At 43.1% G+C, this 27,440-nt stretch overlaps 1 protein-coding gene across 1 annotated transcript in view; it reads right to left on the bottom strand.

Annotated features, from left to right (window-relative positions):
• EDA25 (CCAAT-binding factor) overlaps window positions 1–27,440 on the bottom strand; it is a 92,015-nt gene that overhangs the window by 47,637 nt on the left and 16,938 nt on the right. Inside the window, exons 4-14 of the mRNA XM_086493483.1 lie at window positions 17,399–17,474; window positions 17,226–17,294; window positions 17,058–17,138; window positions 16,915–16,986; window positions 14,693–14,785; window positions 14,284–14,424; window positions 14,077–14,160; window positions 13,724–13,867; window positions 13,403–13,492; window positions 12,416–12,498; window positions 12,074–12,280 (exon numbers count right to left, since the gene is read on the bottom strand). Coding sequence (XP_086349609.1) covers window positions 12,074–12,280; window positions 12,416–12,498; window positions 13,403–13,492; window positions 13,724–13,867; window positions 14,077–14,160; window positions 14,284–14,424; window positions 14,693–14,785; window positions 16,915–16,986; window positions 17,058–17,138; window positions 17,226–17,294; window positions 17,399–17,474 — 1,140 coding nt within the window. The remainder of the gene's footprint in view (window positions 1–12,073; window positions 12,281–12,415; window positions 12,499–13,402; window positions 13,493–13,723; window positions 13,868–14,076; window positions 14,161–14,283; window positions 14,425–14,692; window positions 14,786–16,914; window positions 16,987–17,057; window positions 17,139–17,225; window positions 17,295–17,398; window positions 17,475–27,440) is intronic.

Raw genomic sequence — 27,440 nt, 5'->3', positions numbered from 1 at the left:
ATTGCTAGCTACATTGCCGATAAATCATGGTCTAAGATATGAATGAATGTTGATGTCATGTGATGTTCTCTGATGTCTAGTAATGTCCTGCGATGTGACTGTCGATTGGTACATGTGCTAGATGTGTGTTCCTAGTACGTAGGTACTAACAATCAGTGTCTGCTAAGACGGTTTATGGCCTCTGTCTATTTTGCAGGCGTAATCAAGGGCGATTACAATGCTTTCAAGAGGGGGGTATGTCACAAAGTGATGACGTGGCTGCCCAGAACTGAAACCCTACTGCTGCTGGAAATCCTAACCCTAAAACCTGCAAACCCTAAAATCTATCAAAAACCCTAACCCTAACCCTAAAACCTGCCAAAAACCCTAACCCTAACCCTAGGGCAACAGAACTAGAATCCCGGAAAAAGCGCAAGCCTGATGACATGGCAAAATCCCGTAAATTGCGTGGATTTTGCGCTGGGCTGCTTTTTGCTCTACGCAAATTGCAAGGAAGAGAGAGAATACTTTGCTTTATTTTCCAAAAGCTCAAGAGTTAGACAGAAAAGAGCCATTGCTTTTATTTTTAGGCTTTTGAATCTGAAGCTTTTGGGGCTCTGCTTTTGGGCATCCCTTGTAAACAATAAATAAGTAGTGAGGGCTCACACTCTGCAGTGCATCTCGACGCAGAGTCTCAGAGTGAAACCCGAACCACTCTCGTGTACTTTGAACTCATTAATACATAAAGAACCGAAAGCCTAAAGGGGCACCGGTCTTTAGGGCCAATATCTCTAGGCACGGAACTCCGCCGGGCCACTGCAAATCTATTGTGAACTGTGAATTGTTTTGAAGTGGTTATTTGGTGCTGTCGTGATTGATTCTTGACTTGGAGTGTCCAAGTCTGTTACATACCCCTCTCTTGAAAGAAGAGTAATTGTCCGTGATTAGAATTGCAAAACTCGATTAGAGTCTTTAGCAGACACTGCCTTTATTCATACAAGCATGCATTACACCATACAGTTCCACAATCACATTTTTATCCAGCCATCTCATCCGCATCAGAACTCTTGACATTCCAGCATAGCAATGTTAGCCATCACACCCAGACCACACTAGTCCTGTCAAGGGGTGCCTCGACGCACCAAGATCACGTACTCAGGCAATCTCATCCAAATTGCAATTATTGATGCACCACATTCACAAAAATTCTTTACAGATGACACAAAATTCACATGTGGACACACACAGCATGAAGACATCTAGATACAACCAAACGCTGCCCAAACCGAAGTTTGCGTCGTTCAAAGGGTTCCATATACAACCAAACGCTCCCTAGACTACAGCCTGCGTCATTCAAAGGTTTCCATCTACAACTAAACGCTCCCCAAACAGCAACCTACATCGTTTAGAGGTCAGAAGTACAACTAGACGCTCCCCAGACCGCAGCCTACATCCTCTGAAACCGGCCTGTTCAATCCAAAAAGGGCGGTAGACTTTACTTTAAACCTTGATTTAGCTTTCACCCATTATTAGCGAAACCGGCCTGTTCAATCCAAAAAGGGCGGTAGACTTTACTTCAAACCTTGATTTAGCTTTCACCCATTATTAGTCGTCTATTGTACCTGCACTATAGTGACACAAGAGAGGGGAATGGGATACAGATGCTAGAATGCACCTGTATGAGAAGACCGACACCAAATTGGCCCCTAACTTAGGCGCCCCTTTCGGTATTTCTTTATTGTTCAAAAGAGGGAATAAACGTTGTGGATCCCTACAAGCTGCCCCGCACAAACTCGGCTGAATTTCCACTGTTCCAGCCTGATTTCGGCAGCATAACTGTACTAGAACCCTTCACAGTCAGTATTCCCACGCATTGACTGACTTTCCCGACGCATACGGGCACTTTGCAAAACCTGGCGAGAATCTGCAGCACGCTGAATTCTCTGTTTTCAGCCCTGAAAATGCGCCAGATCACGTGTACAACGGTTCCCTTGCGTCCCCGAACCTCCTGGGGGTATTAGGGTCCGTTTAGGGCCAAAACCCTAAACCTGCAAAAATACACAGCAGGCTGTAATTCACTGTTTCGGGCTCCGTTTCGCGTGCCGGTCGCATCCGTAGCAAGTCCTCGAGCTCCCGCACATGTAGGGCTACTTGCCCTTTGAATCGGACGAGATTTCTCGCGTGAAACCTCTCCGAATTCACCTGTACCTGCGGGAGGATTAGCCGCTAGCTAATCCAGTACCTGTGCAAGAGGCTCTTGCCTCGGCAATTGCGCATGAACCCACACAACTGTGCATTGGTCAAATGAAGAGCCCACTAGAGGGGCATAACATACTGCCAAAGGGGAGAGAGAGGACAGTGCGTAGCGTGCAGGGCATCACTCTTGGCACCGCATTGTACATAGGAGGGAAAGCAAGCACTCCATAGCTCTTAACCTGTGACAGGAACTTGCAGAATGAGCCTCCCAGCTATAAATCACGTTTTTGCCTTCTCTATAAGTAGTAAACTGGCCTCAGAGTGCCAAGTGTCACTCATTTGTGCATTTTCCCACTTTAGACCCTATGGTCTAAAAATATCTCACCTGCAGCCTCTGTTGACTTGGCCACAGAGTAACAAAATGATCCCCATGTCAAACTGCACGTAATGACGCGAAGACATTTTCAGGTCCCAAAATAGCAGTTCCCTAAATTTTAGGAGATGCTGCCATTGTATCTTTCTAGGTCATCCGACCCTCTTTGTACACTGCGGCCGCATCCAGAACTAAAATGTAGCCTCTGTAGCAAAGGATTCCACTTTGGCTAGTCAATGACCCCACTTGGCTAACCATAGTCCTTGTCTAACCTTAGTGCTCTCTTGCCCTCAGGCCTGGACTCCCTCTGGACAGTTCCACACTAGCTATGCAATGCAAGGCAGTTAGATTTCCCGCGGGGTGTTTCCAAAAAGTGAAAGTAAATAGATAATAAGAAAGAAATCAACAAAAAGGATAGATAGTAGTCACACGCTGGTGACATACCCCCCTCTTGAAATCTCAAACGTCCTCGTTTGCATCTATGTCGTACATGCCTCCTGTCAACACTGATGTATTCAACACCTGTCGACACATATACGACACATACATGCTCATTGTCAACCCTGGTGTATTCAACACCTCATCGACACATGTATTGCCTGCGTGTGAACCCTGTCCCAATGACATAGTGGTAGCTGCGCACTCTGCCATTGCTTTGAGTCACTAACTTTCCAATGACAAAATGGTAGCTGCACATTTTGCCACTGTCTTATAGTACACGTTGGATCCCGTAACACTTTCAAGCATACCCAAACCGACAGTTTAAGAATGCACTTACACATGTACTCTTCAATAGAAGCAATCACTGTATCCTTGACAAACTGACAAGAAATACTCACTTCTATAGCACTAACCAAACTTTTGGACATTCCATAAGAGCAATTGCCAAACTGACAATCTGTACAGCTCTAACATTCATGTAACAGGTATTTCATTTGAGCTCACTTTAAATACCATGTACATCATTTGTTTCAAAAGCCATTGTCACACTGACAATCCATGTAGATCTGAAACTCAAGGGGACAAGGTAGGTTGCAAACCGAAGGCTTCAAGGTAAAGTGATAACACAGTTGGTGACTCTGCAAGTTCACCTTCTTCCATCCACTTAGCATCCATTGGTGAATAGTTTCTGAACTTTACCAAGTAATGCCTAGCAACCTTGCCTTTCACTTTCCTTTCTTTGTGTGCCAAAATCTGTTCAGGGACCAAGATCTCGTCAAGTTCCTCGACTTCCGGCTGATCATCAGCTGGCATATCTTCTGGCACATCACCCACATAGGGTTTGAGAAGACTCACATGAAACGCATTGTGAATCTTCCAACTGTCAGGCAATTTCAGCCTATATGCAACATCACTGATTATGTCGCATACTTGAAAAGGCCCATAGTAACGCATGCTGAGCTTTGGAAACAGTCTTTCCTTGCCCTTCATCTTCTTTAACCTTGCCTTTTCAAAGCGTAAAAGCACCCAATCACCAAGTGAATATACCACTTCACGACGGTGACGATCAGCTGCTTTCTTTTGCTTTGCCTGAGTCTTTTCTAAGGCCACTTTGACCTTCTTGTACATTTCATCCATGTCCTGAACATACTTATCTGCTTCAAATATTTTGTCCTTTGTATGCAGTATGGGAGGAACATTCTTGCCACCTTCAACTATCTCAAAAGGTGCCTTGCCAGTTGATGAATGCACTGTATTATTGTATGCATACTCCACCAATGGCAAATACTGCTCCCACTGTCCTTTATGCTCTGACACATAGCACTTCAGCAGATCTAGGACAGTAGAATTGGCCTCTTCTGACTGCCCATCTGTTTGAGGATGAAATGAAGAAGAGAATTTGAGCATGGTGCCCATATTCTCAAACAAGCCTCTCCAGAATAAACTTGTCATGCGTGGATCACGGTCGCTAACAATCGACTGTGGCATGCCATGATACTTGAAAATATTGCTCATAAACAAGCGTGCCATCTGATCTGGCTTTATCTTCTTCCTGACAGGAATAAAATGAGCCTGCTTGCTGAATCTGCAAATAATAGTCCAAATACCATCGTTTCCTGTCTGCGTTCTCGGAAGATCAAAGATAAAATCCATAGCAATACTTTCCCATGGTTTATCTGGAATAGGTAGTGGTTGCAATAACCCTGGTGCCTTTTGCCTGTCAAACATGACCTTTTGGCATATTAGGCATTCTCGCACAAAGGCATCCACATCTCTTCTCAATGTAGGCCAGTAGAAGAATGTCTCAACCGCTTTAACTGTAGCATCGATACCACGATGCGCTGCATACGGTGGGACATGACTCTCTTCCATAACTTTGCGTCGCAATGGCTTTGTGAGACACAATCTGCCATGCATCATCATGAACCCATCTTTGAGAAGATAGTGTTCATGACGTTGTCCATGCATTAGCTGCTCAAAGAGCCTTGCAAAATCTTCATCATTTGCAGACTGTTCTCTCATATCATCAATTCTAGGTATAGGGAACCTATTCTTGATGGTATTCTTGTTCAGTGCACGGTAGTCGATGCACATACGCCATGAGCCATCCTTTTTCTGCACCAACAACACTGGAGAACAGAATGGAGATGAACTGGGCTGAATCATCCCCTTTGATAACAGCTCCTGTACTTGGCCCATTATCTCTTTTTGCTGAGCCGCACTAACCCTGTACGGAGGCTTATTTGGTGGACTACTGCCTAGCACCAAATCTATCACATGGTCCTCGGGTCTCTCTGGCGGTAATTGAGACGGTAATGAATCGGAAAAACAGTCACTATACTGTTGTAAAAACATTGACCTTTCTTTATCTAGCACAGATAAATTTGATTCATCACAATCTGACACTTCACGTGCAAAAACCAAGTACGCAGAAAGATGCTTTTTCATTACACAAGTAATAGCAGAAGCTGATACAGTGGGAATAGACTCCCCTTTAAGCTTTACATCTAGAATGTGAGTCTTTCCCCTGCTCTGTACAGTGATCTTTTTGTTGTAGGCATCCATGATTCCCTGTACACGAAACAACCAAGGAATACCTAACAACACATCACATCCGTCCAGTGGCATGATGTAAAATTCTTCAGCATCTACATAGGACTGGATATGTAGACACAACTTTCCAATGATGGGTGTCACAGCCTCTGTATGGCCAGGACATGCCAAACCTGCCTCTGCTGTATACCCCATCTCTTCAGGTCTGATTCCCAACTTTGAAGCCAATTCTGGGGAAATAAAGTTGGCTTTGGCCCCTGGGTCAAAGAAGATAAGCACTGTTTGATCCCTGACCTTTCCCCATGCTCTGCAAAGCTCACTTGCATCTGAATTTGGCTTGTCGCCCACCATATCTGGCACTAAACCAGCCATGGGCTTCTTTCCTTTCCTGTCCTCCTTGTCTTCAGAATCAGCTGGCCTTTTCTTTGTAGGACAATTGTAAGCAATGTGGCCAGGTTGCTCACAAATAAAGCATTTGTTCTCTGTCCTCAGGACCTTCTTTTGCTCTTCAGACTTGCGAGGAAAACATCTTTTCCATTTCTTCGCTGGTCCCTTTTCTGATTCAGCCGAAGCTTTGCCTTTCCATGTGTTGGCTGGCTCCTGAGTCACTTTAGGAACCTCCTTGGAAACATACTTCTTCGCTGAATTTTTCTTGGCTGATCCTTCCTTGACGCCATTATTGAATTCACAATCTTCTCCCTTGAGCAAACCATTGCCAGTGTTTGCTACCTCGATGAGCTGCGTCAAAGTAGTGACTTTGGTTTTCGTGCAATACTTTCTCAATCCTTTGGGTAGGCCACAACAGTATTTTTTAATGTGTTCTGTCAATGGCACAAACCTATAGGAAGTTACTGGAAGTAGAGCTTTCCAAAACTTCCGATTGTAGTCATCCAGATTCTTGCAAGTAGCAGCATTAAGCTGGTGCCATTCTGTCATGACATCTGCTTCAAAGTCATCAGATAACCATGATGCTGCAAAAATCTGCTTGAAGTAAATCTATGTGGACGGAGCTTGCCCTTGAAGCAATAAAGTTGTCCACCATTGTCCCGCATTCCCTGTCAAGAAAGTGGCTGCCTTGCGGACCTTTGAAGCCTCTGTAAAGTTTCCCCCTGCATAGGCCTTGTCAAACTGCTGGAGGAATGAGAGAGCCTTCTTCCTGTCATCAAACCCTGTAAAGGTCGTGAAAGTCACACCTTTGCCACCTTCTTTGTACGGAGTTGGCCTCTCCAGTGACGTTAAATTGTCATATGGAAGTGACTGAAACATGGGAACACTATTAGGGTTCATATGTGTTCCTTGGCCGCTATTAACTTGACCTGGAAATGCCATAATTGCAATTCCCTGTGTCTGGTCTATGATCCCCTGTGTCTTCAAGCCCAAACTGACCAAGGCTCACTTCTATGGGAAAAAGTGATTTAATCCCGTCGATGGAACCATGTAACCGGCCTGTTCAATCCAAAAAGGGCGGTAGACTTTACTTTAAACCTTGATTTAGCTTTCACCCATTATTAGTCGTCTATTTTACCTGTACTTTCAAGACACAACAAAGGGGAGAGGGATACAGGCTGCTAAAATGCACCTGTATGAGTAGACCGACATCAGATTGGCCCCTAACTTAGGCGCCCCTTTCGGTATTTCTTTATTATTCAAAAGAGGGAATAAACGCTGTGGATCCCTACAAGCTGCCCCGCACAAACTTGGCTGAATTTCAACTGTTCCGGCCCGATTTCGGCAACATAATTGTACTAGGACCCTTCACAGTCAGTATTCCCACGCATTGACGGACCTTCTCGACGTATACGGGCACTTTGCAAAACCTGGTGAGAATCTGCAGCATGCTGAATTCTCTGTTTTCAGCCCTGTTTTCAGCCCCGAAAATGCGCTAGATCACCTGTACAGCGGTCCCCTCGCGTCCCTGAACCTCCTGGGGGTATTAGGGTCCATTTAGGGCCAAAACCCCAAACCTGCAAAAATACACAGCAAGCTGTAATTTACTGTTTCGGGCTCCGTTTCACGTGCCGGTCGCATCCTTAGCAAGTCCTCGAGCTCCCGCACCTATAGGGCTACTTGCCCTTTGAATCGGACGAGATTTCTGGCGTGAAACCTCTCCGAATTCACCTGTACCTGCAGGGGGATTAGCCGCTAGCTAATCCAGTACCTGTGCAAGAGGCTCTTGCCTCAGCAATCGCGCACTAGAGGGGCATAACATACTGCCAAAGGGGAGAGAGAGGGCAGTGCGTAGCGTGCAGGGCATCACTCCTGGCACCGCACTGTACATAGGAGGGAAAGCAAGCACTCCATAGCTCTTAACCTGTGACAAAACTGAAAATGAGGCTCTCTCCCTCCTAAATTCAGCGCCAACTCTTGTTGCATGAGGCAAGTGCACCAGAAGGTGCCACTTGGCACATTTATAAGCATTTTCCCGTTTCGGGGTTGCCGCCTAAAAATCTCCCAACCGGTTGCCCAGTTGACTTCACGGCAGAGTAAGAAAATGTTCCCCTTGTCATTCCGAAGGTAATGACGCAAACACATTTTCAGGTCCCAAAATAGCAGTTCCCTAAATTTTAGGAGATGCTGCCATTGTATCTTTCTAGGTCATCCGACCCTCTTTGTACACTGTGGCCACATCCAGAACTGAAATGTAGCCTCTGTAGCAAAGGATTCCTTGGCTAGTCAATGACCCCACTTTGGCTAACCATAGTCTTTGTCCAACCTTAGTGCTCTCTTGCCCTCAGGCCTGGACTCCCTCTGGACAGTTCCACACTAGCTATGCAATGCAAGGCAGTTAGATTTCCCGAGGGGTGTTTCCAAAAAGTGAAAGTAAGTAGATAATAAGAAAGAAATCAACAAAAAGGATAGCTAGTAGTCACACGTTGGTGACATCGTCCAAAGTTTTTAAACAGCATTGATTTCACTCTTCTTTGAATTGATTACTAGCCAATGGTCCTTTAAAGCTAAAAACACTTTTGCTAAGTGTTCTTCGTGTTCAACCTCTAACTTAAAGAAAAGTAATGTCGTCAAAATGTTTCCACGAAATTATTGTGTCGTATTCTATCCATCATGTGGTCAAAGGTTGTAGGCGCATTAGTGAGGTTGAAGGGCATCACCAAAAATTCATACAATATGAAGGTAGTCCAAAAAGCACTTTTATGTATGTTTGCAAGCACCATCCTGATCTGATGACAGCCACTTTTTTAAATCAATTAAGCTTGAAGATCTTTGCAATCTGCCGAAAATATCATCAATCTGTAGGGAATTTTTCTTGATGGTAACCTTGTTGAGTGACTTAAATCAATGCACATTCTCCAAGATCCATCCTTCTTTTGCACAAGGACTAGGGAACATAGGGGTTAAGAACTAGGGTGGAGTTAACCTTTTTTCCAAAAGCTCATGAACTTGGTTCATAATCTCCTCTTGTTGTGCGGCACTCACCCTATATGGAGGCATAGTTGTCAGAGTACAATCGTACGATAAAATAGGGTATAGCTTTGTACGTGAAAATACAGTGTGTGTCAATTTATGTCGAGCAGTTTTGATTTTTATTTTGCTTCAATTCTTAAAACCATCGAAAACATTCCCAAATCAACAAGTCCATGAGTGGAGAAGTGAGCTTGCAATAAATTTAAGAAAAGGTACTAAAACAAGTACATAAGATGATGGGTGATAGGTGTGGCCATGACTTTGAGAGTCAAGAGAACAAATGAGAGGCAATGACTAGTCATATGTAAGGACTAGATGCTAGGGGTTAATCAACATCATTAGAAGAGTCGTCCTTGACAATAGAACTATCTAAGGCCCCTATGTCCAGCCTGCTAACGAACTCTCCCTCGCCAATGAGGTTCCCCTCTCTATCATACTCGAGCTCCCTAAGATCCTCCTCCTTTGAATCATCCTCAAGCTCAAAAGAAGCCAAGCACCCGCGTTATTCTTTGCCACACCCACGGTCATTGCGTGAAACGCTAGCCCTAGTCCCCCCTTCCTCACCCACGAGCTACATCTCCACAATGAGTGTGAGAGACTCTGCAATCAATCTCTTCGAGCTCTTGATAGAGCTCTACATAAATCCGCTCCTCTTCATGCAAGCACCATGTTTTTGTAGATTTGCCTTTGGAGCACATGTTTTAAGCAAAGTTCCTTTTGAGCACCTAGCTTTTGTAACAGTTGCTTTTGGGCCTCAGTGCCTTTAAATACGAGCCTTCACAATCAGTTCCGCTGGATCAATGCATGGCTACTCCCCGGTAGTTATCTCTCTGGATTATTTAATATAAAAAGAAGTACCAAAACGGGCACCAAACTTTGGGGCCAATGCTTTAGGGAGTGCAACTCCACCATTCCGTGCCTCTTGTCTACAGTGAGATGTTCGATGTTTCGGTCCAGTTCAGTGATTGTTGCAGTGATTTTACCGCCCTGCCTGCGAGCTACAATGACATTGGAGCTCAGAAAATGGTTCTTCTCAGAGCAATCCAATCCAGAACTACAGCAATTGATTGTGGAAGCACTGCTTTTTCATCCTCAAGAATAGTAGAGAAGAGGAGACCAATATGTTGACACACAGATTTTGGACGAAGCAGCTTTTTCCAGATATTGGTTTTTAAAGAGGTGGCTTTTTACAAAAATTGCTTTTTGAAGAAGAAGCTCTTTATAGAAATTGTTTTCAAAGAAGAATCTTTTCACATAAATTGCTTCTTAATGAAGAATCTTTTTACAAAAATTATTTTGCTTTCAAGAAGAAACTTTTTGACAAAGTGCTTTTTGAAAAAAAAAAAACTTTTTGAATAAGCTACTTTTCTATGAAGTTGCGTTTCAGAAAGAAGTTGCTTTTCGGGAAGAATATGCTTTATGGCAGAAGCTTCTCGTTGGGAGAAGGTGCTTTTTGGAACAAGATGCTTTTTGACGAGGTTGCTTTTCAACAAAGTTGCAGAAACTGACCAAGGGAAAGAGGACATTGGGGAAAGCAGTTCCAGACTCGGCAAGGTCTACTACCAGGGTCAGTGAAAGAACAAAGCAATGGTCGCTATGCTTTTGACAGCCAGTCTGCAGAGTGTCTGACCAAGCGGTAAGACAAGAAGCAAAGGACAAGAGGCAAAGAAAGCCAAGGCGCGAGTGATTTTTTTAGTGTCTTAGAAGATGTGATAGAAAGGGATTGGCAGAATCTCTAGAAAAGTTGCAGTGTTGCAAGAACTTTTCAAATTGACTTATAGAGGGATTGGTAGAATCTCTTGGTTTGTGCAAGTAGAAAAGCTGCAGTTGGCAAAGACTTTTCAACAAGATACAGATCAGAAATACAATAGTCAAAACTTAGCCAGACACAAGGTAAAGCATGCTGATACAAGCACATAGTTGAAGATGGGTTCCAATGATCACCAAAAGAAAATGTTTCATGGGTTTTATCAATGTTGTTTGCACTTGGGGACGGCCAGACGTGTCCAAATTTTAGGATTCTCGCACTGCTAAGTTTGCCAGGTAAGTGCAAAACAAAGAAGTATTGTATTGACCGAACAAGGCATAATTTAGCGGTCTCTTTGCAATGGACCAAACTGTAAAGCTCACATGGTTGAAAACTTCTAAACATAATGACCTGGTGAGCCCTCATAACTGAAAAACATTGGAGGTAAGGCACCATCCGATGGTATCCTTGATCCCTCTTGGTTGAAGAGTCTTGTCTCGTTTCATCTTTTGTTCCACTGTTCATAGAGAGCATCCTTATCAAAAGGCCTTCTTCATCCAGCTTCCAAGACACCACATTCTTTTCAGGGTAAGCAGGTCATATGGCAGGTTGAGGCACCTCTCGCTCAATGCCTTTTTCAAAGCATGGACATCAGGCAAAAGTCCAAGAGAGATACAGGGCTCATCAGGAATTTTTAGGCACTTCTACAAGGAAAAGATCAAATGCAGTGTACGCAAGAAGATGTGAATGGAAGGAAAGGCGGCACAACAATTGACTCAACCTACAGTTGTTTATAAGCAAAGGGACCCACTCTTGGTCTCACCTACTGATATATCCTCTACTTCAGCTGCATTACTACCCCATCTCTCCAAAGTGTGCCGAGTTTCAGATATATCCCATCTTGTAGTAGTGATAGGAATGAGATTCCTCTAGCCGTGCTGAAGACACGGTATAACAAAAATTGTCCACCTCTTGATACATTAAGAGCTGAAAAGATTGTAAGTGTAACAAGATCGGAGAGGCTTAAAATCAGGAAGTCATCTTGGTGAATGTTGTATAGTCTTTTGGGTATACAAAGTAGCCTACTACAACAGAAAGAGAAAGCAGATACTAATTCTGTTGAGAGCAAGAGAGAAAAAGTACAAGGACTAAAGCTTTATACTCATTCTGTTGAGAGCAAGGGCGAAAAACTTAACATCTTCTAGAGACTGAAATTGGCCAATGAGACACAGCGATGGCTATCCAAAAAAAGGACAAGATCAAAGTGAAAATATTACTACAAACTGACAGTAAAACAAAGGGCCAAACTATATGCTCAGGGAGGGAGAAGGATTTATGCTAGAAAGGATCAACGTTAGATTTACCAGAATGAAGGATCTCGATGCCGTGCATTATAATTCCCTTCTTTTTGCCATCTTCCAAAGTCTTCCTCATTATCCCCGGCTGGATTTGAGGGGCTATTAGTAAGAGTGTTAGTCTCAAACATATCATCTTCAGTCATGTCATCATCCCTGAAATCTGTAAAATGCTCAATTTCTTCATCTGCATCCTCAGCTTGAGTCACAGCATACCTGTTATCAGAATACAAATCAGCATTTGTTACTGCATTCACCCTTAGAATACATTCACCCTTAGAATAAGTATCACAATCAAGCATATCATGATATGATGATGCAGCTTCAGTTACTGTTTTACAAAGACAATACCAGAGTGTGGGCCTCGACTTGAGAACTTCTGATAAAAGAAGAAGACACCCACATGCAAACTGGGGAGCCCCTTGCAAGGCAACCTACAGTTGCAAACCACTGTGTTACAAAAAACGGTACCTCAAATTCTTAGCAAGCTTGAACTTTTTGCTTAACAGGTTTATTAACGTTGTATTTGAGAGACCCACAATGACTATCAGTTCAAAACTCCATCTCAAGAATCTATCATTCATACTTGTTGCTTTCTCATGCACCTCCCTCTCATACTCAAAAACGTGTTGATATTACTAGACACTGAGTTCATCTTTGGTGTAGAATGCATAATCGTACATGCATACGATTTACCCTAGCTTTAAAAATATACATATTCTTCTAATAACAAATGATTGTCAACTCAAGGAACAAAATGGCTATAGAAATTTAAGCAGAACCCCATGTTGACTAATATCAATAATGTGCTACTATCTGTACCAATACACTTTTTTTTGCACGACCTTGTTTGATCATTATCAATAGCTAAAACCCTCCCCCTCAAGTAGTTTTTTTACCAACAATATCTTGGCTCATCTACAAAAGTTGCTTTCTGTGGTTACTCAGTCGAACCTGACTGCGTTCTTTAATCCGATTAAGTCCATGTCGAGGTCCGTCAAGGGGCCAAGTAGCCCGTTAGCCTTTCATTCAAATGTGCCAACTGACTTCATCCGAAAGAAAGTTTGTCTTTTCTTGTAGCGGCGCATGCACGTGCACACGCACACACAATGTTTGTCAAAGGTAAAAAAAATGGGCTAATTAGCTCTGTTTTCAGAGCTTGAGGGCTCTAAACAAAGCTTGTGCAGAGCTCTAAGCGATAATCACTTCACATTTACCAACTACGACCAATCTTATTGAAGATGATCACAAATAGGCTAACCAACTACAAACAAACCTTATCAAACATGATTTTGTCTGCTTACATCCAAAGAATAAAACAGGCAAGGAAGGAACTACCTGCATCAGACGTTTTGCAAACGCAGCCATTCTTTTTGAGTTAATATCTGACTTGATGGCCTTGAATACCAGGCCAAGAAACATCTCCATCTGTAAAGGAAACACAAAAAATCATAACAGATTTCATGAATTGAGACCAAGAACCTCACAAAACTGTTAAAACATACAAGAGAGAATAAATCAGCAATGAACTGGCAACAACTTGAATGAATACAGACCCTTGCAAGTAAGGAATTGCACAATTGAAAACTTGTCCAAAAACTCTATGCACATGCTTACTTAACACGTAAAACCTTTATAGAGAGAAGGTTCCTCCCTCACCTTGGACGATTTAGAGAGTCCAGGAGACAAAAGAACAGCATAGAGAGCACGGTAGAGGCGGTCACTAACAGTATTATTCTTTGCAAGAAGCTGGTAGAGGAGCATAAGTGCTTGCACTCCAACATTGAAGCTTTTAGAATGCACCTGTTTTAGGCAAAGAGAAGAAAAAGAGGAGACACTTCAGAGCTACAGATAATAAGCCAACTGGATAAGGTGATTTAATGTAGCCTTATCAAATACTTCACTATTGATGCTTTGTTCATGCATTAAAATTTTTAAGAGGAACCTTCAACATTCATCTGCAGATTTAAATAGCACCCAGGCAGAGCTGAGCTGATAGCTTCATAAATTACCAGACGAAATAGAACAGGAGTATGCTCCTCTACAAGGGTGTCAACATCCTCAGCTGCAACATAGGGGAAAGCCCTGTTCACCCCCTGCACAAATTCTACTTTTAGAGAATATCTTTGCCAATAAAAACAAACCACATAATTGCATAAGAGAAAAAATCCCAACTTCAGAAATTGATTTTCATGAAAAGAGAAAACTTGTCATCATACAGTCAAAAGTGCTGATAGCAATCGAGAATCAATCTCAACCACACCACCATCTTCCTCCTTGCCTTGCTTGATCTTTCCTTGTTTTTTTGGCCTGCTCTTTTCCTTCGCATGAGAACTTTTTGATTCACCAGTTGTTATGACCTGTCCTTTACAACAAACATCGCAACATAATCAATCCCGATCCAGGTGTTAAAGTGAATCATGCATGAACCCATTGCAAAAACTGCGCTGAACAGCTCATCTTTAGGAGATCATAACTATCAAACGTAACATAAAACTCATGTAAAACACTAGTATGGCTAAGACTATCAATTGGCCCTTTTTTTGTCAGAGAAGAAGGTATCACAACCGCAAGACAAGATTTGTATCACAAGTTTCAAAGGCTTCTGAGGGAAAAAATCAGAGAGACCTTGAAGAGTGAAAAGTAGATATCAATCAATTTTTGTGCAAGCTTTGGTCCGTCCTTTCTGTTACTCAGTACAATCTGATTCAAGAAAACCACCTGCGATAAAAATCCACCAATCAGTCGCGTTCACAGACATAAAGAAATAAATGCAGTAGCGAAACTCTAAGAAAACAATGCAGAATCCCAAAACCTATCAATGCGCTATGGACTCATGTTCTAGTATTAGTGACTAGTAAACAAGCATTCATTTAAATAATACATGTAGCAACTCCTCGCCGTCAACCAATTAAATTGAGTTAGTGTGAGAGCAGAAGAGTGCCACTTGGCCCGTGTTATAGGATTCTTTGAGTTCTATAGGAGTGACACTTGGCCCTTGTTATAGGAGGCTTTTGAGTTCTCTGTATAAGCCATGTATGCTAGTTCACCATTTTCATGAACAAGCAACTGTAGTGGTTCCACCTTTAATAGGCTTTCACCGCCACAAGCATGGCCACTGTCAGCATCTTCTCCAGAGCTTCCAGAATCTGCAGGTATCGAGTATCTGCTGTTTTACATGAAGCTGTTTTATTAAGTGTTCTTAATTGGAGGCAGTCCAGCGCTTGAGACGAGCACTCTGATAAGCTACTTTTTGGACTGGGCCCAGCAGCTCCAGTCTTTGAGTTGGTTTTGGTCTTGATTGTTGCTTTTTTGGCGGGGAATCTCACGGGGTCACCAACTCCAGTTTTTGAGTTGCTTTTGGTCTTGTTCATCAGGATTCAGAGGTGAGTTAATTCTTCATCATGAGGTAATTCTTCATCATGGATTCTAACACTCGGTTTCATCCACAGTTCACGGTTCAGTTCAGTTTAGTTACATCATGGTCTACCCATTTTGCAGTTCACTTGAAAAGCATCTGGCCACATCACTGCTTACGTACAGATGCCACAACACAATTGCGTCCTTGTTAAGAGATTGTCACCCCTCTTGCCGATCTTGGCAGAGCTGCTAGCACCAATACCTCCCAGGGGCTGATCATAGGGAGTGAGGGATGTTTTGTGGCAGTGTCCAACCTGTGTGAGGTATTTTTCTCACTTTTGGCCTGTTTCCACCATTGTTTTGCCCACCCTGTACTACTGGCTGTGTCATTTTGTTTGCCTCTTAACGGCTCCAGGTTCAAGGCATTTTTTCCCAGAGCCTTGTATCACTGGCTTTCCATCTACTGGCCAGTTCCATATTTTTCCAGTTTTTGCCCCTATTTTCTAGGTCGTGGGGTTTTTAGGGGAGGTCAGACAACTGCCTATATAAAGAGGGGGGTACCCACGGAAAGGACCATGGTGCAGGAGCGTGGAAGTGACGTGTGCGGTGAAGGAGATAGCACACACAGATGGGTGCAGCCAACCTCACAATGAGAGGAGCCCCTTATTCATATATATCTATAATGAATAAAGTATGAGATAAGTGGACAGCCGGACAATGTATCCGGCCCCGGGGTGAGGCACACCGCCTTTTCCGCAACACCCACCCCAGTAACATCTTTTTGTGCATTTGTAGTGTGAGCCAGCGTTTTGGATTTCTCTCTCTCCAGTGTTTCCTCTCTCTAGCTGTTTTTCCTCTCTCTAGAGTCCTTGTTCCAGATTGCCCTTCTTCTCCTATGCCTTAGTGTTTTTGCAGGTGTGCTCCCTCTGTGCCCTCTCCTGCCCTAAATAAGAGATGTAAGTATATCTTTGTTTCTTTCAAGGTGCAAGCCAAAGTTGAAGGCATATATATGACGCTAAGCACTGTATTCTTCAAGGATATTTGGGAGGACCTATAGTCCTTTAAAACAGATGCATCCATTCCATATCGCTTACTATCTAGCACAATGGAAGAAACCAGCTTCAAAGATACTACATTTATGCAAAAAAGGCAGTCTGATTTAAGTCAGAAGGGGCTAGAAGCTATATATAAACCTTCATAGGGACTTCTCCACGCCTTAGAATGATAGTGATTACCAGTCAACGAAGACAAAAAGCTGCAAAGAGGCTATTTCAACAAAAGGAAAAAGCTACAGAAACTGGTTCTGAATCGTTTCAAAAATTCGATGCCTAGATTGTTTAAAGAGGGTACTCTGCGGATTTTGAAGTAAGGTGTCTTGCAAGTCTGCAACACGCATGCTCAAATCATCTCATGGATCCAACTTTGCTTCTCATAGATAACCTTTATAGAAAGCTTTCTTTGAAAGTTTTATGATTGGTAGAATATTTTACCGCCTGATATCTTGAACGCAGTCCCAAATGTGGTCGAAAAAGAAAAACATCCACCTCTTGCACCACCACCATCTGTACAAATAGCTTGTGAATACTGAACACACATGGGAAATTACAGCAGACATGTCAGCAAACAGAGTTACCTTCATGTTTGGGTGTGCTGTCAGAAGACAAGACAAATAGTACCCAGCATTTGAAGCAATTTTTCTTTCAGGATCCCCAAGCTGCATGTGAAGAATGATTGAGCATGCAAAGCCTTGAAGGATACATAACAACAGAATTTCTTCACGCTAAATCAGCAACAACAATACTTTGTTCACAAGGGCAGAAAGTAATCGTCTTTCTTGCTCGGGCTTGCTTTTGAGAAGCTCATAAATTGTCTGTAGTCAACATCCAGTACAAGAAAAGACTTCAAAAATATGCTCGCATGATTATTTCTGCATTTGTATCACATGAAGGATTAAAAGAATTCAAGCAAGTTTACCTTCAAAGCCTTCTCCTTTAGGAAAGGAAGGTTATCCTTTGAAGCCTCCTCCAAAGATACAACAAACTGTTCATACCTAAAGAAGGATTATGTGAATCAAAGAGACTACCATCTTTAAAATTTAACCCTTCACAAACATCTTGGTAAGAAGTATGCTGATAAATATGGCCAAAATTTTGCAATCATAGCATGGGACAAACAAAGGGAGGAAAGAAAAAACAACACCAAATACGTGCACTTCTAAAATTATTGTTCTGAAATTCCACAAAAACTGTCTTCCATGGCTAAACCGAACACAAGACATGCATGCCCTACAATTCTAAAGTCTGCACAGCTTTGAAAGCTAAGATTTCATTAGCCAACCGAAGACTAAAATCACTATCTAAAAACATGAAACATTGACACTACTGTTTGTCTCTCCAACCATCATAGAATGAAGGGTAAGATAACCGACCGGTGCTCCAGTTGTATAGCTTGTATTAGTTTTCATGGCTTATATGTGTCATCAGCCTTTGACACCCATGAATCAAAGAAATTTATGGAAGATTATATGTTTTGTCTGTCTGATTGAAAGATTACATAAATGGATGTGTGTTCTTGTGTTTACCGAACCATGATTGATTAGGCATACTTCAATCCGTAAGTGGGAAAGTATGAATGGCCATTGACATGCTTGAAAAGCATGAAGGACTATATCATCTTACCCTTTTGGGAAGAAATGAAATGAAATGAAATGATATATTAACGTCTTCAAAAGGCCAAAATGACCTATGAGACCATCAGATACAAAGTGGTGAATCTAATACAATGTCTGAAGTACAAGTACAAAAAGTACTGAAAGTAAAAAATGAAACCTGAAAATGAAGTGTGAAATGTGAAAATGTAGAGAAGGCCCTCAATGACAATCTGGGTGTCGTGCTAGAATGCCTCTGATCCTCTGCTGGAGTCACCGTCGATGGAGTGTGCTCCTGTGTCTCAGTCATGGTCGTCTCGATCTCCCGAGCTCGGTCGCCCTGTCAATGAGGGTGCCTCTGGTATGCATGCAGGTACAACCCTGTGCTGGTGGTTGGTCTCTTGGCTCCCTCGATCCAAAGAAGTATGTGATCTGTCTCTGCAACTGTTGTACTCTATGTCTCCTCAACAGACTATCTCTATGTCGGTGTAGCTCAAGTAGATATAAGCCAAGGCATCTCTAATCCTGATACCTCATGACTCTATCTAGGGGTCCAAAACCCTCCCTGAATAAGCAATGGAAGCGCCCTCGTATCTCATAATACACAGTGCAGTGGCATATGTAGTGTAGCTCTGTCTCTGGCTCTCTACCGCATAGTTGACATATCCTAGACTCCGGTGGTATCCCTCTGAATCTACCCCTCTCAATCTCTAGCTGGTGTGAGGATGTGCGAATCTGACCAATAGCACATCGTAGACTATGAGACAAATGAGTGTCCATGTAGCTCGGACAAGTCACAAACCCATCTCCCGAAAGTTGGAGAAGGTGCTCTTTGTAGAAAGCCATCTTCGTGCCCAACTCCTGCATCGGCTCTACCCATGTCCTCCTGGTGTCCAACTATATAAGATCCTAACGAATGAGTCTAGTGATCTCCGTCGTGACTAGCAGGGAGGGTGCATCCAGGGAATACTGAAAAGGAGGCAATCTATCCATGCTGAGACCATGCCTTTGAAACCATGAGGTCATCTGCGCATACCAACATGATGCGTCTCCCTGCATCGCTAACTATCTATAGATGGATACGAGTGTACGGAACGGATGGAATCTACCTTAGGCGCACACACAGTAAAACATGCATGATGACTTGCGTTGAGTGTTGTTTGAAAATGCTTGAGCATTATGTATTCTACTCAAAAAGACCTTTCAATTGATTCTCATAATAATGTTTTTATTATCAATTTTCCGCCTATTAGAATGTTCTAGAAGCTTCTAGTCAAGAGTAGAAGAATCTAAAAGGAGTAATCCAAAAGTTGAGACATGTGTAAGGACACGTGTCAAATACAATTCACCTTTTTGACAAAAGGCAAGACACTTGATAAATGTAAGGACACTTGTCAAAGACAACTTATCTGTTTAGACAAGTGGCAAGACACTTGTGATAATGCTACCACATAACCTCCTTATTCAAGAGGATCTCAACCCAAGAAGCCTCTACACTACCATCACCATCGCCTTCTACATAAGTTCTACATGCTATCTCTCTCTCTCTCTTTTAAGCACTACATGCTACCTCTCTCATTCAAGCTTATGTGAGGAAGGAAGACATTGGAGGAGGTGCTACCGAAGTGATCACATGAAGGAGAAGGCATGAGGAAGCCATTGCTGAATTTTTTCTTCATCAAAGGTGTAAGGTTCAACGGAAGTAAATGTTGAACTTTGTTCAAGATGAGTGCTCCGAACTATGCTCAAGGGTTCCTTTTACTTACGGAAGGGAGAGCCTTCCGTTCCCTTAGTGAGAGAGTGCAAATGATCACAAACAAAGTGACAAACACTGTGAATGAAGGTGCTGAGATTGAGACATAGAGAGAGAAGAATATGACACCAGAATGTTGTCAAACCCTCCTCCGAAGGCCCCACTCTCTATGGCGAGAGTGGTCTGCTATTGATTGCACAAATCTCTACAATGCTTGGACTTGCCGACGATGTCGACGACGATGAGACAGCTGAAATCTGAAAACGCTAATGGCTGAAAACTACAAATCTTTATCTGTTGAATTCTGACTCTATGTTGGTGACGATGTCGATGGCGACGACGCGCTGAAAATGCGGATGCTGAAATCTGCGTTTTTCGTGCTGAAACTGCAAACCTTGGCTGATCTGACCGTGCGAGAAGGTGAGATTTGCGAGGTTTGGGGGTTCTACTGCAAAGTCTGACTGTTGAAAACTGAAAATACTGGTGCTAATGATGGTCTTGTCGCAGAGAATCTGCAAAACGCTATGTGGCTCTGCTGATCCAAAAATGCTAGGGCTGATCTGGTACTTGATGCAAAAACGCTAATGATCATGTTGTTTGTGTTGTCGCCACACTGCTGCAAATGCAAAACGAGAGCTGATCTGCAATGGAAGAAAAAACGCTCGCTCTTCTTGTTGATGGCTGAAAACGCTAAGTGTTCTTGCCGCGGGGGGGGGGGGGGTCTTGCTTGAGAAGGTGCACTGTTGGATGTCAGGTCCCTGCTGCCTCTTCTGCCAGAAATTGCTAGCGCTAGGGTTTCTTATATGCTTGGCTTGCTAAATTGCCCTACCCAGTCCCAACAAAAGCCACTTAAAAATAATAAGTGAAAATTGGCTAAAATAGGGAAAATAGGTCTATGCACTGTAAAAATGCTTCTGATGGGTTCCGATGGAAATCTGATGATCATGTTGTGTGCAACCAAAGGATATGCATCTACTCTAAGTGTTTGGACATGCACGGTGTGCCAACAGACTCACAAAAGTGTCAGAACACTTCCTAATCTAACTAAATTGAACCCATGTCATGAAGTAGCTTGTCCACGTACACATAGGGTTAGATGTGCACGTGACATCCCCTCCTTTTCAAAGTGAGGTACTGGTACCGAACTGTATGGCATCGAGGGAAATCGCCAACAACGTCTGGAATCCTGGAAAGGACTAATCGCCGGCCCACTCTGATGCGTGGGTCATGCGATACTTGAACTTCATAAAGGTCTGCAACGCTTGCTTCTTTGGGCCGCGCCGAAAGCGACACAAAGTCATCTGTGGCTCCTTCGATGCTTCAACTTCCTTTATAGTCATGCGTCTACCTTCTTCAAGAATCTCGGAGGATGAAAATTCCTGAAACCACTTCCAACACAAAAACATAAACTTACCTATTCCATGTAAAGTGACTAGAAAAAGACTATTCTTTCGGAAAAACTATGCATGCAATGCAAATGAACAAAGTGACTGGAGTGCCAAACCGTTCATCAAACACACACAAACAATGGAATCGAAACTTTTCTTTCTGACCTAAATCTATCAATTGTGGCAAATCACAATGGAAACACCGATGCTTGATGCTCAATCCTTCTTGTGCTCTTTCGGAGACTATGTCATGCCAAGGAAGAGACATGGAATGCGAATTCCTTGAATGCAAACATTTCAACTTTTTATGAGTAATCCGCATACATCAGTGCTCATTCATGAGTGAATCGTGTTCATCGTGCAATATGTCATGCCAATCAAAAGGGATCACATAAGGACGGTGACTAAAATACAGGAAAGCATCACGAATGAAACACTCGAACAATGCGTGCTGACTAATCATTCAAAAACAGAATACTTCCTGTGGGGGTTCTTTGGACCTCGACTCAAGAGCCAAGATCGGTTCTTTGTGATCGATCGAATCTGCAATGAGGTTAGCTTCACTAGACAAAGTATCAACTAAACCATCATCCTTGTGAACAATCACATCTTTATCCTGCAAATCATCATGCTCGTGAATAATCACATCTTGATCATGCAAATCATCATGCTTATCATTATCAAGCAAATCATGTGTGTCGTGCCTTGGAAAAGAAGAGACTGAGAGAGTCTCCTTCTCCTGATTCTTTTCAATCTTCGCTTGCACATTAGAAATGAGAGATGAAGAATGAACAACTTGCTCTCCTCGAATGACAATGGGAGAGTCACTTTTGGCATTGAAAATGAGCGTATTTTCCACCCAATCAATGAGAGGGTTATGCTCACGAAACCATCGAATGCCCAAAAGCATATCACATCTTGAAAGAGGAGAGACTACAAATTTTATGTGGAAGAACCCTTGTTGAACAATGAATAAAACATCAAGGCACTCTTCCGTGATGAGAGAGTCCATACCGGGAGACAAGCCTGACACCTCAAAAGGAGATGTCTTGTGAACCTCCAAGGGGGCTCTTTCGACAAGAGAGTCACTAATCAAATCATGCATATTGCCTGGGTCAAACAATACGACAAAGCGTTGACCCTTCACATGACCATAACACTTAATGAGAGACTCATCAATGGGAGGATCATGAGAGACTGGGGTCACACTCTTGTTCTCATTTATTGCATTGATAGAGGAAGTGGCATCTGTGGGTTCTTTAGATTCATTAGAGTCAAGCTTAGGACATTTTCTTTTTATGTGACTCTTGATGTGACAATGAAAACAACAACCTTCCTTAGAATAAATGCTTTGCTCTTCCGACGTGATGTATCTTCCTAAAATTCCTGGAGTGAGCTTAGGTTTAGCACTTGTGTTAGCTTTACCCTTAGGTGGAGCCAATCGTCTTTCAACCGTGCTAGGTATTGTGGTGGCACAAACCGCTCCTTGAGCTTGTCTTGGAAGTCGGCCCAATTGAAGGAAAGGGGCGTGCCTTCCTCGGCTTTCTCTAGGTGCGTGATCAACTGTGCTTCTTGCCATGCGTGGTATCAATTTATGGCATCACCGGCAAGGTACATAGCTGCCGTCAAAACCTTGCTAGTTCCTGTCTTCTTAGTTGTCGCAAAATAAGCATTAAATTGATGCAACCAAGAATGAATAATCGTAGCATCCATCTTACCATCATACTTACTGAACGTGATCTTCTCTGTGACGGGGTTGTTGAAGTCCGAATCTCGGCTTGCGTCATTTGATGAACTACCAACTTCTTTAGCCGGCTCTGGTTTTGAGGTGAGAACCTGTCGGACCAACTCTTGCATTCGTAGGTCTCTCTGCACCTCACGCTTTGTCTCCAAGGCCGCTCGTCTTTCTTCGGCGGCCAAGCGTGCGTGCTCACGCTCACGCTCAATAGCTGCCTTTCTTTCAGCTTTTCTTTCTTTTCGTTCCTCGCCCGCCAAGCACACTTCGCGATCCAAGGATGCCTTTCTGTCTTTGCGTTCACGCTCCATGGCAACGCGATTCGCTTCTTGTTGTGCCATCATGTCCATCATCGACTTAACCAAAGCCTCCATAGGATTTAGTGCAATCCATGGCGTAGACAAGGGGGAGGGTCAGAAAAACCTCTTGGTGGGGAAAATTCTTCTTCACCATTGCCATGTTCATCACCTCCATGCAAAGTATCCATTCCGCTTCGAGTAATGACCATACACTGAAGTCTTGGGTTCTTAAGTTCACGAGGAACTTGGGTTCTTGTGGGTCTTGAGTTCTTGGGTTCTTGAGTTCTTGAGGTTCTTGAGCGTCTTGAGGTTCTTGAGGTTCGTCTTTCGCTTGCAATCTGTGTTTAGAGAAAGGTCTTCTCTTTACACGAGCTCTTCTCTTTCCCGCGGGCGCACCCCTTAGCGGCCTTGGGCTCACACCAAGGTTGCTTTTTCCCACCTCACGTCGATTGGCCGGCCGCTAAGTGCATGGTCCGCTCTCAATGAGTGAAAAGAGAAACAAGGGGAGGCTAGACAAGCCCTTCTTTCTTGGGTTTCTTGTAACTCTTCAAAAACACGATTAGGAATCGACACACCCAAGAGGACTTGGGTTACGTGCGATTGCAACGAGCAAAAAAAATTATGTGGTTCCTGTGGTTCTTTCCTTGAGTGATACAGAAGACTGCCAAAGCTCTGATACAAATGTAAGGTGCAGCGGAAGTGAATGTTGAACTTTGCTCAAGATGAGTGCTCCAAACTGTGCTCAAGGGTTCCTTTTACTTACGGAAGGGAGAGCCTTCCGTTCCCTTAGTGAGAGAGTGCAAATGATCACAAACAAAGTGACAAACACTGTGAATGAAGGTGCTAAGACTGAGAGATAGAGAGAGAAGAATACGACATCAGAATGTAAGGTGCAGTGGAAGTGAATGTTGAACTTTGCTCAAGATGAGTGCTCCAAACTGTGCTCAAGGGTTCCTTTTACTTACGGAAGGGAGAGCCTTCCGTTCCCTTAGTGAGAGAGTGCAAATGATCACAAACAAAGTGACAAACACTATGAATGAAGGTGCTAAGACTGAGAGATAGAGAGAGAAGAATACGACATCAGAATGTTGTCAAACCTTGCTCCGAAGGCCCAACTCTCTATGGCGAGAGTGGTCTACTATTGATTGCACAAATCTCTACAATGCTTGGACTTGCCGACGATGTCGACGACGATGAGGACGATGACGAGACCGCTGAAATCTGAAAACGCTAATGGCTGAAAACTGCAAATCTTTATCTGCTGAATTTTGACTCTATGTTGGTGATGATGTCGATGGCGACCATGCGGCGACGACGTGCTGATAATGCAGATGCTGAAATCTGTGTTTTCCGGGCTGAAACTGCAAACCTTGGCTGATATGACCGTGCGGCAAGGATCTGTTGCGGGAAGGTGAGATCTGCGAGGTTTGGGGGTTCTGCTACGGAGTCTGACTGTTGAAAACTGGAAACGCTAGTGCTAATGATGGTCTTGTCGCAGAGAATCTGCAAAACGCTATGTGGCTCTGCTGATCCAAAAACGCTAGGGCTGATCTAGTACTTGATGCAAAAACGCTAGTGATCTTGTTGTGTCTGCTGTCGCCGGGCTACTACAAATGCAAAACGCTAGGGCTGATCAGCAATGGAAGGAACAACGCTGGCTATTCTTGTTGATGGCTGAAAACGCCGAGTCTTCTTGCCCGGGGGGTCTTGCTTGAGAAGGTGCACTGTTGGATGTCAGGTCCCTGCTCCCTCTTCTGCCAGAAAGTGCTAGCGCTAGGGTTACTTATATACTTGGCTTGCTAAATTGCCCTACCCAGTTCCCAACAAAAGTCACTTAAAAATAATAAGTGAAAATTGGCTAAAATAGGGAAAATAGGTTTATGCACTGTAAAAATGCTCCTGATGGGTTCTGATGGAAATCTGATGATCAGGCTGTGTGCAACCAGAGGATATGCATCTACTCTAAGTGTCTGGAGATGCACGGTCTGCGAACAGACTCACAAAAGTGCCAGAACACTTCCTAATCTAACTGAACTGAACCCATGTCATGAAGTAGCTTGTCCACGTACACATAGGGTTAGATGTGCACGTGACAAAAGGACATCACTCTTGCGCATTCGACGAGCAAGAGAAGACAACCGGTTATGTGACCCATTGGTAGGCCTTTGGGGTGTCACATAAACGGGTGCCTTTCTCCAACTCTTGTATGTGCTTGTAAGGAAAGTTGAAACACATGCAAACGAGTAGAAACCAACAGGATTGTTTTCTTACTTGTTTGACGGTGATTCCATGCTGAATTTTCAGCCCATGTATTTGTAATTGTGGAGGAATAAACATATTCCTATGAAGGGGCCCGGCCATTTTGAGTCAACGTTGTTTCACTCTCAATCTTCTCTCCTTAACTCTCTACTCTGTTTCTTTCAGTCTCTCAAGTTATCCATATCTCTACGCATCTATTATGGTATATCTCTACATATATATGTCCCTCTCTCTCAAGTTTTATGGTATCTATCTTTGGTGCAAAGTGTTAATGAGCAATAATAAGCCCATGGTGTGTCAACGAGTTTCAATATGTCAAGCACAGCGGATGAGAATTGACAAGATCTAGCTTCAAACAAATCACAATCCTTTATGGTTGCTTGTGTAATGGTTTTTTATTCTTTCTTGCAGAGGGAGGTAGAGAGATATGTGTCAAGAATTGTGAGTGAGTGAAGAGAAAAGGAAATGGAATGTTTCTTTACAATTGCAAAAGGCCTATGAGACCAAAAAATTACATCATTGTCATATGCCTACGTAGCTCCAACAAGAATAGCCCAAGGCACCCACCTCTAATCAACGTTATCAATTACCCTAGACAGAGACCCAAATCTCTCTCTAAAAAGACAATGAAAATCGTTACCCTATTTCATCAGATACTAGGCATGGACCTATATAATGCTACTCTATCTCTGGCTCTAAGTCGTCTAGCTAACATATCTGCTGCTGTCAAGGTACCAAAGTGTATCCACTTGTCTATATCTATGATGAAAACTCGCTACACACACACACACGAGATGAGTGCTACTAATCAAGGGACCCTTCTCCATACCTTGCTACCCATAAACAAGGGGCATTTCCCACCGCAAAATATGGATTCTACAAACCTTGCGGACATGACAACATATGATTGTGTTGACATGGCCTCGTTTACACTAGAAGAGCTTATTGAAGCTTGGTTAATGAAAGCATATATCTATTATGCTTTTAGCAGACAATAAAAACAACCATTCATTTCTAGGTTGCTTTTGGTAGAAAAGCCCTAGTTCCTATAGATTCATGGGCAGAGCCCAATTGTAATGACTGATTATCTCTAAGAGGTCGCACAATCCCTTGTAAACTTGAGAATTTAATCGACAGAGAAATACTGCCAAGGGTGCTCAACTTGAGGAACCAATCTTCTCCAGAGGGTAACTACGCCTCTCCCGTGTCCTCTCGATTCTCCAAGCTATATTCAATCTGTTCGATTCAAGTTTCCCTTTGTAGTTTGTGTGTTTGAGTGGATCATTGGACCAACGGGTGATTACAAAGGTATAAGAGCTCGGCTTTCTTCTTGTTCTTACAAGAGGAATGATCATGATCACTTACAATAGATGCTAACCCTAACCCAACTCCGCCTTCAGTAAAGGCAACCAATGGAGCTTCACAAAACCCTCCTGATTCAGAGCCTCTTGCGACAACTTCATTTGATTGTGGAAATTTGGTTAATCTTGTTCAAGAATTTCAAAATCTTTACAAAATTATGGGATCGACCACTTCTTCTCAACCCCAAACATCTATTGCGGTATCTATCCCACACGTAAACCCTATTCCACCAATTCCCTTGCCTTCTCACATGTCTTATGACACAGCTCTGAACCATAAAAAATTTCTTCCTCCAATTTCTACTCCTCTTGCTCCTTCTTCACAATCTTCACTAATGGAAGTTGTTTTCCGTACCATGGCCAATGAGCATCCTATTTTGCATCTCCCTACTGCATTGACACATATTGCTCTACCATCACTACCCCCACCACCATCTTGATCTTTTTATAATCCCATGATAGGACCTTATCCAGTGTATCCACGTTACTTCCCCTATTTTCCTCTACCCATGCTATACGGTCCCGATCGCTCAACTACAGTCAACTTCGACACATTCTCTCAGGTCCAAGTGAA

This window comes from Adiantum capillus-veneris, chromosome 21 (genome assembly GCF_014529385.1).
Source record: "Adiantum capillus-veneris isolate H3 chromosome 21, ASM1452938v2, whole genome shotgun sequence".
Classification (NCBI taxonomy): Eukaryota; Viridiplantae; Streptophyta; class Polypodiopsida; order Polypodiales; family Pteridaceae; genus Adiantum; species Adiantum capillus-veneris.
The sequence above is the reverse complement of the archived record's forward strand: the minus strand, read 5'-3'. Positions and strand labels throughout refer to the sequence as shown.